Here is a 12,443-nt window from a genome sequence, read left to right as displayed (position 1 = left end):
GCGAAAATAAGAGCACCGTCTTAAGGGTGCAGACACTCATCTGATTTTCTTGCCTCTGTATATTGTCCTACCATGATTTTCTAAGTCCAAAAAGGGTCATAATTCTTGCAAAAAGCAATGTAGAGTTATGGTACTTGTTGTACAAGGTCAGCTTTTAATGTTGAATAACTGCTCCAAGTTTTAAAGCAATAGCTTTGACCGTTAAGGATAAAAGTTGACCTAAACATGAAACTTAACCAAGAAATCTGATATTTTCTAAGTCCAAAAGTTGCCATAATTCTTGCAAAAATCAGGATGAAGTTATGTTTCTTGCCAAACAGAGTCAGCTTTTGATGGTGAACAAGTGTTGCAAGTTTTAAAGCAATAGCTTTGATAGTTTAAGAGAAAAGCTGACTTAAACACAAAACTTAACCAAGAAATCTGATTTTTAAGTCCAAAACGGGCCATAATTCTTGCAAAAAGCAGGATGGAGTTATGTTTCTTGTTGTACAGAGTCAGCTTCTGATGGTGAACAAGTGTTGCGAGTTTCAAATCAATAGCTTTGATAGTTTAGGAGAAAAATTGACCTAAACATAAAACTTAACCAAGAAATCTGATATTTTCTATGTCCAAAAGGGGCCATAATTCTCGCAAAAAGCAGGATGGAGTTATGTTTCTTGCTGTACAGAGTCAGCTATAGATGGTAAACAAGTGTTGCAAGTTTTAAAGCAATAGTTTTGATAGTTTAGGAGGGAAGTTGACCTAAACATTAAACTAAACCAGGCAATGCCAACACCAACGCCAATCAAGTGATGACAATAACTCATCATTTTTTTTTCAAAATGAGCTAAAAATGTTTAAGCAAAGCATGTTCTGATTAATTCATGATGATTTTTTACTGTGCCCATAAAAAGGTTATAGAGTGTATTATTTGTGTATTGTTTCCATAGTAACTGTTATGGAGTTATTTTTATGGTCAAAGTATGATTGCTGTGATAAATGTAAAATCAAAGTTGCAATATCAGGCTTTCCTGTCCAGAGAAATAGTCAATTGCTGTTAATATGTGGTAAGCAAGCCAATGTTCAATTTCTAAACACCCAGGAAAAAATGTTTAAATTCTAAAGATCAGCAAGAGTATTTTGCAACCAAAACTGATGACACCTCATCTCTCAAAGAAACAAATTACCATAGATACAAAATTTGGTTGTTGTCTAGGTGTTAAACATTGTGATTTTTCCTGATTTGCCCAGACCATTTCCCAAAACGGCAAAAAAATATCGCTGCAAGTTTCAAAGCTGGACCAAACAATGTTAGTAGTGTTCAGCTAAGCAACATTTCTGAAAAATAATTTCAAGATTGGGCCATCGATTTCGGAGTAGATCTAGCAGATTTTCAAAATTTCTATAATTTAGCTAAATAGATAAAACTAGCCCTGGGGCAAACTCAAGAAGCCTTTACCTACATTATCCAGTTTTAGACTGACCTTTCAATCTTGACCAAGGTAACATTTAGACAAACATTCTGACAAAATTTTATGAAGATGATCATAGTAATTCTAGAGATTCAATGCTCTGGTCAAGTAACCTGGTTTTTGACGACAGACACAGAACGATCGTAACAGCTCATGATGTAAATGTATGTATGTATTTTCTTTAAAGTTACATCAAAAATTTATTTTCTTTAGTTACTTCTCTCAACAGCTACTGTAATCATTGTTACACAATATGCAGTATGTTAACCTGCTACAACAGCTACCATACTTTTAACCTTTAGCCTGTTGATGACAAGTGATTTTGCCTTTGCGATGATGGTCTGCACTGGTCGCGAAAAGTAAGTGGTACTGCCTAAACTGAATCATGGACAAGTCCACTTTTGAAACATAGCAGGGTAAAGGTTAAAGTTACGTAAGAAAACCATCATCAGATTTACAGAGGATCATTGGTCAGTTTTGATTAGTTGACCAATTTTGTTTATAACCATTCTCACTTATCTTTGAAAGCACTGCAAACACAACAAAGTTGTCTGTCTATGTACCGAGCAACTTCAAACAAATTTTGTACTGTATTTTATTGTGAACATTGCCAAGTTAGTTATTCATTCTGACAGTGGGGTTTTATAAAAATTACTGCAACAGCAGATATTGAATTTTTCTCTGTGCTATATAAATGAAATTATATTTTGCTGGCACTAGGGAATAGTAGGTTTGTGTAAATAATGTGTAATTTCCAGTCTGATACAGCAACAACACTGCGTCATTGCTTCAAGCATATAGCTGTGGAACCCTAATGATATGCCCTCCTTATATATACAGTCAAACCTGTTCTACAACACCCCAGTAATACCTGATACAACACCTGTCCATAAAGACAGCATGCTTGACTATTCAACAATGTCTCATTTGAACAAGGGCAATAACTTCCATCATAGTCTGACAACTGTTACATTAAGAGTTATTTTACAATGTTTTCATAACTGGAAAGCCTTTTGTGAAATTTAAATCAAATTCATGATGGTGTTTCTTAGCTACATCTAAATATCTAGTTGCATATAAAGTTAAACCCAATTTTCTAAGACAAAAAATGATATATTGCTACAATTCTAAGAGCTTCCCAGGTAAGGTTTTGGCACAGGTGTGACTGTATATTTATACTGAATTTAGAAACATGCAAATATTCAAGCAACCTCCATGTTGTAGACATGCATTTAGTACTGTTATACACTGTGGATCAGTGTAAGCTGTAAGACCAGCAAGAATTATGAGACAATATTGTAGGCCACATGGAAGCATATACTACCTGGCTGTACCAACTCGGGCCGCTGTTTGCGTCGTGGAGTACAAGTTTCTGTAAATGTACAAGTCTAGCTAACACATATACAGCGCAACTACACATGGTCTGTGCACAAGTCTAGCTAACACATATACAATGCAACTATTCAGGGTCCATGTACAAGTCTAGCTAAAACCGGAACTACACAAATACACATAGTCTGTGTACAAGTCTAGTTAATACAGGTACCATACTACTACACATGGTCTGTGTATAAGTCTAGCTAACAAAAATACCATACTCTTACACATGGTACATATACTAGTTTAGCTAACACTTGCATAACACTACTACACATGGTCCATGTACAAGTCTAGCTAACATAACTACCTCACTACAACACATGGTCCGTGTACAAGTCTAGCTAACATAACTACCACACTACAACACATGGTCCGTGTACAAGTCTAGCTAACATAACTACCAGACTACTACACATGGTCCGTGTACAAGTCTAGCTAACATAACTACCACACTACAACACATGGTCCGTGTACAAGTCTAGCTAAACATAACTACCACACTGCAACACATGGTCCGTGTACAAGTCTAGTTAAACATAACTACCACACTGCAACACATGGTCCGTGTACAAGTCTAGCAAACATAACTACCACACTGCAACACATGGTCCGTGTACAAGTCTAGCTAAACATAACTACCACACTGCAACACATGGTCCGTGTACAAGTCTAGCAAACATAACTACCACACTGCAACACATGGTCCGTGTACAAGTCTAGCAAACATAACTACCACACTGCAACACATGGTCCGTGTACAAGTCTAGCTAAACATAACTACCACACTGCAACACATGGTCCGTGTACAAGTCTAGCTAAACATAACTACCACACTGCAACACATGGTCCGTGTACAAGTCTAGCTAAACATAACTACCACACTGCAACACATGGTCCGTGTACAAGTCTAGCTAAACATAACTACCACACTGCAACACATGGTCCGTGTACAAGTCTAGCTAAACATAACTACCACACTGCAACACATGGTCCGTGTACAAGTCTAGCTAAACATAACTACCACACTGCAACACATGGTCTGTGTACAAGTCTAGCTAAACATAACTACCACACTGCAACACATGGTCCCAGGGATCAGCCTACAAGGCGATTTGAGCGATATCGTCGCTTTAAAGTCGGCCACTTCGCCTAATTATCGCCTCCGGGCGAAATCCAAATCGCCGAGTTTTTCAGGGAGTTATTATCTGTTTACTTAAAGTTGCAAAACTTGATGCATATTCTAGATTAAATTATCGATAAATCCATAGTCAACCCCGCCTACTCGCCTGTCAAACTTCAGCCAATCGTAGCGTTAATATCTAACAGTGTCAATCAATAATATTGTAAGCCGGCGCCATTTTGAAAATTTTCAATCAGCGTGTAAAAAGCCGATAAACTTACCGAGAGCATGATTTTATGCAACAATTGTATATTATTCTTTCATTTTATTAAAGATTACTTCAAAATTATTTCAATTACCATAATTACGGTCAATTTCTGTAAATGAACGGATTGGCCGGGTACTGTGGATAAAAAATGATTTCGCGGATGTCAGAACTGCCGTACAAAATATTGTAAAAAGATCGCCATTAACTACGAGTTTGGTATTATTTTCGAAAAAAATAATAAATAAATAAATTAAATGTATAAATCTGAACAAGTTGGTGCAAAAATCCGGCATTATAAAAGTACGAGAATCGAAACATTAATGAAAATTTTCATGCCGTTTTGATCGTGCACCTGTTAAATTTACGAATTTCGGACATGTAAATTTCGGATAAAAATTTAAAGGCGACTTTTTCATAGCTAAGTTTATACTTTATTTAGAAATTCATGAAAATGATAATGCAAGAATCAATTTCCTTAAATAATTACTGTTTATAAGTTACAGCTAGACCCACAGAAAGTGGATATATATAGGCAAGAAACTGAATGCTATGCCGATGCTTCTCCTTAAATTTCTCAACTTCTCCCTAAATTCTGTGGAGGGAGAAGTCACTTCTCCCTAAAATTTTGACCTAGGCTGATCCCTGGGTCCGTGTACAAGTCTAGCTAAACATAACTACCACACTGCAACACATGGTCCGTGTACAAGTCTAGCTAAACATAACTACCACACTGCAACACATGGTCCGTGTACAAGTCTAGCTAAACATAATTACCACACTACAACACATGGTCCGTGTACAGGTCTAGCTTATGCTTGTACCACACTACAACACATGGTCCGTGTACAGGTCTAGCTAATACTTGTACCACACTACAACACATGGTCCGTGTACAAGTCCAGCTAATACTTGTACCACACTACAAGATATGGTCCGTGTACAAGTCCAGCTAATACTTGTACCACACTACAACACATGGTCCGTGTACAAGTCCAGCTAATACTTGTACCACACTACAACACATGGTCCGTGTACAAGTCCAGCTAATACTTGTACCACACTACAACACATGGTCTGTGTACAAGTCCAGCTAATACTTGTACCACACTACAACATATGATCCGTGTACAAGTCCAGCTAATACTTGTACCACACAAATACACATAGTCCAATCAAACATCATACAGAGGCTTTAGTTAACAACTTATATATTGTAACAGAAAACAGTTTGTTCAACAGCAAGGACCAATCCTAGCTTTTAAACCTTATTCTGTTATTTCTATAGAATATTCTGTCTTCTATACATATACAAAACATACAATTAAAACAGGCCACACAAATACAATGAAACTAGAACATAATCAACAAAACTTCACATAAATCCTAACACTAATGGATACATTTAAACAAAAATAAGTGTACAGTTTCAAAGCTATAGCTCATACAGTATTCAAGACAAAGAGAGCCATTATGGCCCTATATTGCTCAGCTGACTCAAATGGGCACATGATTCACCATGCTAAATGCCTTAAGGTTTTAGACATGACGATTTTAAAATTTTTCCTACATAACTCTATGTAAAAGAAGTGAACCTTGCAGCTGGGTCAACTTTGACCCCAGGAGCATAATTTGAATAACCTTGGTAAAGAGGACCCCCAGGTAATGCTATTAGCCAAATATCTAAGCTTCAGGTCTACAGGTTTTAGACAGTAATGTTTTTCAGGTTTTTCTTGTATAAAAACTATCATGTACTATGAATTTTAAAGCTTTTTTCTTTTGGTTACCATGACAGCCACAATTCAGCATGAAATGGAATTCACGATCTTTAAACAACTTTGGTTGATGACCTTCCAGGAACATCAAGCCCAAGTTTCCACTGTTTCACAGTATAAGATTTTTAAGTAAAAATGTTGATGCAGGATGCAAGATGACAGATGCCGGACCACCTACCTATACCTGTAGCTCACTTTTAGGCAATATGCAAGAAAAGAGTCATGGTTCTTGACCTTCTTACTTACCTATTGATGACAAATATGACATAAAGTTTCAAAGCCATAGTATTCAAGAACAATAAACCATAAAAAAAAATCAAATATAACCAAGAAATACCAATTTTCCAAGTTCCTGACAAAATGCAAGACAGAGAGAGAGGAAATTAACTGTTATGGTTCTTGACCTACTTATCTAGTAATAATAAACAAGTGTACAAAGTTTCAAAGCTATAGCTCGAAAAGTTATCATGGAAAAAATACCTAAACAAGAAATTTAACAAAGAATTTACAATTTTCTAAGTGCATAAAGCGCCACTATTCTAACAAAATGCATATAAGAGTTCTTCTTATATTGTTCTTCGCATACTGATGATAAACAAGTCTACAAAATTTCAAAGGTATTGCTCTTATAGTATTTAAGTAAGGTGTACCTAAACAAAACTTTTAACCAAGAAATTCAAATTTCTGAAGTACAAAAAAGTCCATAGTTTTAATAAAATGCAAGTGAAAGTTATGGTTCTTAGCCTACTTACCAATCTAATGATGATAACCAAGTGTCCAAAGTTCTAAGCTATAGCTCACACAGTTTTTGATAAAGAAGTGGACTTCAACAAAAATCTTAACCAACACCATCGCCAAAGATCAAATGACAACAATACCTCATAGATATTTTTCAAAAATCAGATGCATATAATTCCATTATTAGTTTATAAAACCCTGCAGAAGAAATAGAGGATAATTGTTGGTTTCGGTGTAATATCACGTTATAATTTCACCGAGTGGGCACCAAAAGTGAAAATAACAACAATTTTTCTGTTTATTTTATGTCTAAAACTCTACTTTTGTTGTTTTATTTCAATAAAATGTCGAAATTTGTGGGAAATTTTACCAGGAAGCATCGCAAAGATGACGTCATTTTAACGACGTCATCGTCATATTGTTTCCGGCTTTCAGTATGCTCGGTAAACTTTTTGACGTTAATCCGGGTATCAGATTTGATAATTTTCACTGAGTGGCCAGTGAGTTTATCAGGATATAATTCACCGTTATACTTCGATATACCACCGAAAAACATAAAATAAATCACTTTACTTTGCTTGATTTAACTTTAAACTTGTTTATGTATACCCAGTAGGTGGTATAAGAAATCTTTAAACATGAAGTATTTAATATAGACTACATACCAGATTCACCCGTCTCTATTTCACTGCTTTTAGCTGTCCGTTCTTCCGGGAACAGGAAGTAATGACGCTTCTTCTTCCACCGTCTCTCAGGATACGAGTAGATCTGACCAGGAAACTTGCCTGAATAAAATCTATTTGTGCGAATAACTGACTGCTTTATACAACTACGGTATTTTTTTTCTTTTTCTTTTCTCTTCATTTAATGAATTATAAATTGACTTATACCTTAACAAGACCTAATAAGCAAAACAAGAAGGCCATGATGGCACTGCATCTCCCACCTGATTCAATTTCAACAAACTTGGAAGAGAATCTCTACACAATGCTACATGGCAAATGTGGTATAGATTTACTGGTAATCTTTAGACAAGATTTTTAAAGTTTCACTTAAATGAGTCAGGTAACACAAGAGACCCCACCCCATGGACATGGCCAATTTTGACCAACAGTGCATGATTTGAACAAATCTGACAAAGGACCATTAGATGATTCTACATACCAAATATCTAAGTTACGGGTATTGCATCTTCAGATAAGAAGATTTTTAGTTTTCCTTATATTAACAAGGCAGTCTGAAAGACAGCTTTATCCCCCGCCTCTGTTCTGGATAGTGAAAGGGTTGATGGTATTGGGTGGAAGCACTGACATTGTTAAGTATATTTTATAGTCCAAGTATGACATCAATACCTTAAGTTGTGACCTTGTGTCTGCATGGTTGACTCATGGCTTTTGCAAACTATCTCAATAAGGTGAACACTTGACCAAAGTTTCAAGAAAATCCTTCAAATGGTTTAGCAGTAAAGGAGGGGACAGGAAACTGAAGGCTCAAACATTTGAGTCTCAGTTGTGACCTTGACCTTGAGCTGGCATAGGTGAATTTTGAGTTCTGCATATAGTCTCGATAAGGGGAATATTACAAGGACCGTAACTCTGGTCTGACTGAGTGAAACCCCCAAAAGAACTCTAGATGTATGCTATGTAACAATCCTATAATGTTTTACAATTCAAGTCAAATACTATTTGAGATGCAGGCAACACAAACTTTTAAGCCCTTTCAAGCATATTTTTAACTATGTCAAGTGCCATAACTCTGGTCTGGTTGAGTGAAATCTCAAGCAAAACACAACATGCACAACTTCACATGCTGAATAATATTCCCCAGCCGTTTCATAATCCTAGGTCAGTGTGTGAGATACATGCAACGCAATCTTTTAGGCCCTTTTTTATGTATATTTTTGTCTAAGTCAAGAGCCATAACTCTGGTACTGCCTTGTGAAATTCCAAAAACACTAGGTGCACAACTTCACATGCTAAATGACAATCCTGTGAAGTTTGATGACTCTGGGTGAAATATCTTTCTGAAATAGGCATGACATGAATTCAGACGGACAGATGGACAAGGGCAACTCTAGGTGCCACCCCCATAAAAAATTTTGGGGTACAAAAGGCAGAAGTAGAATAACCTGGCTGTCTGTGCCTGTAAGTATGCCATAGATCTGTGTGGCTTTGAGCAACTCCAGTCTGTGAGTCCAGGAAAGGAAGCCTCATTTTTCGATCATTCTTTAACCTCAAGTTAAAGCTTGCTGCCTGTTCTACTGCATCATTGTAGTAGGCATCAGAACCTCCAATACTGAAACAGAAAGAATCTTAACTTCCAATCTGAAATTATCTTTTTTTAAGGAAACAAATGAAATCTATTCTCGATTACTGGAGTATGGTAAGGTGTAGCCATACTCAGTTGGCTTATCGGGAGGATTTATTTTATGATCTGATATTTTATAGTTGTCATCCTTCTAAGCCTTACCCGTATCTGCATTTTACTGTTAGGAAAACGAAGACTTTAAAAAAATAAAAAAAGTCATAATATACTGGTCAGACTTACTTGTGTACCAGGCTCTAGTTGGACTGGCTCGAACCTCAGCTGGGAATAGATCTTTATATAAAATTTCTAATATGGGTGATCATATGTGGTAGAACTGATTTATCTATGGAGATTACACCAGAATACCAGTGAAACTTTAATTGCTTACTGGTACCTACATACTACAAACCAACAGAGTAGCCTTTAACCAAAATGTAATAGATCCAGTATGCCAGTTGTGATACAGTGAAACTGTTGAACAATTTCTTCTTGACTGTCCAACCCTGCATAATATTCGGGAACCAGTCCTATCCGACATGTTTTTTGAAATACAAACATTAGGTTTGAATAACTGGACTTCACTGAGCAATTCAAGAGTAAATAGAAATTCTTCTAGACTGTACACATGTGCCCGACAAACTGGAAATTCCTAGGAAAAGTTTAAAAAATTGGGTGGCGTAGAATTTCACTGCAGAAGACTCCTCTTCAACTTGCATATACAAAGAAATAAGAACTTTACCGCAATGAAAAATAAATATGGTAAAAGCAGAAACAGTGACAATCGTGGTCCTAAGGTAAATCGTGTATCTAGAATAGCAATAAACTATTTCATTAACTGTTTAACTGTGTATTATTAAAGAAAATTTAACTGCTCCTCACAAAAGTGTATATACTGTTCCACTGTTGTAAGGTGTACATAACAATCTGTTTTGGTGGAGGGATTCTAAGACGTTTACACAGTAGACGGTTCTCCTATATTGGAGGTGAAGACTTGGATACAGATACAGATATGGCCGATATATTTCTGGGGAATTTCCTACACTACAATGAAGACAAGAGTAAACAACTCAGTGCTACTATTCTATTTATAGAATTTATCTATATAGATCTAAATTTATTCAGTTATTTCAGAATTTATTTAATTTAAATAAACAAAGAAACTTAAAGAATGAAAGTAGAATTTTAATTATTAATCTAAAGAGAAGAAGAGAAATTTCTTTATGTTTTAGTTTTAGAGTTTTGCTATAAGCAAGTAAATATGTGAGAATTATCTCAATTAAATAGATGAAGCGCTTAGGCTTCAGTGACGTACCGATTGCGCCGTACAGCCTATCTAAAAACAAAATGCTATGCACGGGTATATAAATGGAATTTCCCGCACATAGTCACATGACAAATATAAACAATTAATAATTGGACCTAACATAAGCCAGTGAAAATACTCGAAACAATATTATTACCGGTAACCAATGAAATGATACGTGAGCAAGAATAGCTTGAGAAAATATTTTAAGGATAAAACTGACCTGTTACACTTGCTTTAATAAATTAAACATTAATATTCATGTAGAAACTTCATATGGGTTGAATTTAATCCAAAATTTTAAATAAGAGACTTAAATCTTTGAAAATACGATGTGACAGGTGCGAGGAGATATCTACCCAGACATCAGTTTCAATAAACAACAGACTGCGGACTTCACTAAATTGGAGAAACAAAATGCAAAATATACATTCATAAAATGTCAGTGAGGCAAGTTTATGCTTTAATGTCAATACAAATTCATTTTCAAAAATGTAATCATTACAAAAACTTTGTACATGTACCAGAAAATGTTCCCAATGGATTTCAAACAATTGGGGATTTCCTAACAGAAATATACAGAATAAGTTTGGATGTAACAGAGACAGCAACAGTCAAGAGTTACATTGAACTCGCCTATTCCGAACCAGTCTGTAAATTGACTCAGTTCCAAGCTTTTAAGCTGCCGTCGCGCGTACGTCAAGATAAAACGTTAGCTATGTTTTAGTTTTATATCTAATGCATTAAACTAATAACTCACTGCTGTTAAATGTTCAAGTTATTCTTACATAATCCATATTTGGAACATTGTCCAAATGCTATATTTTTTCTCATGTGGAAATCTGACGAATATAAACAAAAAGTCAGATTCAAGAAGCGCTTACGTTCTAGTTTCTTAAAAGGAAATAAAACGAAAGGGAGATTAAATAGAAAGAAATTTTACGCTCTTTCCAGTCATATATGCCACATTTTATGTTATTATTTTTACCCATGGCCAGATGCTAAAGAAAAAGGCAGAGGTATTATTATACAATGTTATTATTTTATTAGCACAAAGGACAAGACCGCCTACATGACTCTTTTTATAATGCCAGAGAAGGATGTCATGCCTATCGTTTTAGTCTTTTAATTGGCCTTAAATGCGATTATTTCTATTCCTAACATAGAATAATTTCAGTTTTCGAATTAAGATGGTAGTTTTATGTTGTCATGGTTGTTGTGGATAGTAATAGGAAAACCATTTCAGTTCATTTGTGGTGATTCTGAATAGACGAGTATGACCTGGATTACGTACAGTACGTGTCTGATCAATTACAGTTCTAAATATGTTACAAACGAATGCTTTGTTTCGAATTTCTTTTCACGCTCTTTTATCTTCACATATCTGTCCCGCATTTAAGTCTTAATTTAAGATGACATTTATATTTTAAATATAAACTTGATGAAGTAAAACTATAAAGAATTAAAAACTGGTTCGGAAAGGGCAAGTTCGCTGTACCACGCTGTTACGAAACGTCCTATAATTTGGATTAGGTACGGCAATAAGGAACAACCAATTTATAAAGATTGCCGTGTCCCCAAAAAATTTCCGCATGGCTGCCATGTCCCTATGAATATACATTGATTACCGGACCTCTAGACTCCGGGTCTAGTGGTGCGGTTACCAGACCCCTAGCCATGCACTTCCTTCCCTAGCTGTTTTCGAGGATTCTAATTTTTCACATGAATTTCTAATGAACACTTTGTTTTTTCTTATTTTCAGTTAAATTCAGTTTTTACGTTTTAAAACCTTTAACATAAGACAGAGATATATTAACTTTAAGCAGTTAACCTCTTTTGTATAGCATCATAGCGGAGTGTTATTTCTGTCATCTTTTTTCTTTTGTTGGTCACACCGCTTTGTACAAAGGAGTTCAGTCCCTTTATTTAAAGGGTAAGTTATTATTAAGTTTAATTCTCGGCCCTATCCCCAAAGTTTTGAGTGAGTTATTACAGTTTACAGATGACAAATAAATGTCTTAATCTTCCTTTTGCCGGACTTTATTATATAGGTTTAATACAATTAGGACAATAATATAATTTAATCAATTAAAATAAGAGTTGA

At 35.4% G+C, this 12,443-nt stretch overlaps 1 protein-coding gene across 1 annotated transcript in view; it reads right to left on the bottom strand.

Annotated features, from left to right (window-relative positions):
* LOC123564090 (zinc finger protein DPF3-like) overlaps positions 1-12,254 on the bottom strand; it is a 52,775-nt gene extending 40,521 nt beyond the window's left edge. The window contains exons 1-4 of the mRNA XM_053526193.1: positions 12,171-12,254; positions 8,858-9,024; positions 7,395-7,514; positions 2,776-2,823 (exon numbers count right to left, since the gene is read on the bottom strand). Of these exons, the coding sequence (XP_053382168.1) occupies positions 2,776-2,823; positions 7,395-7,514; positions 8,858-9,024; positions 12,171-12,211 (376 nt within the window). The 5' untranslated portion in view covers positions 12,212-12,254. The remainder of the gene's footprint in view (positions 1-2,775; positions 2,824-7,394; positions 7,515-8,857; positions 9,025-12,170) is intronic.
* Between the last annotated feature and the right edge of the window lie 189 nt (positions 12,255-12,443).

The sequence above is a fragment of the Mercenaria mercenaria genome, chromosome 2 (assembly GCF_021730395.1).
Source record: "Mercenaria mercenaria strain notata chromosome 2, MADL_Memer_1, whole genome shotgun sequence".
NCBI classification, from domain to species: domain Eukaryota; kingdom Metazoa; phylum Mollusca; class Bivalvia; order Venerida; family Veneridae; genus Mercenaria; species Mercenaria mercenaria.
Note: the sequence above shows the minus strand (reverse complement) of the source record. Positions and strands in the feature narration are given on the sequence as shown.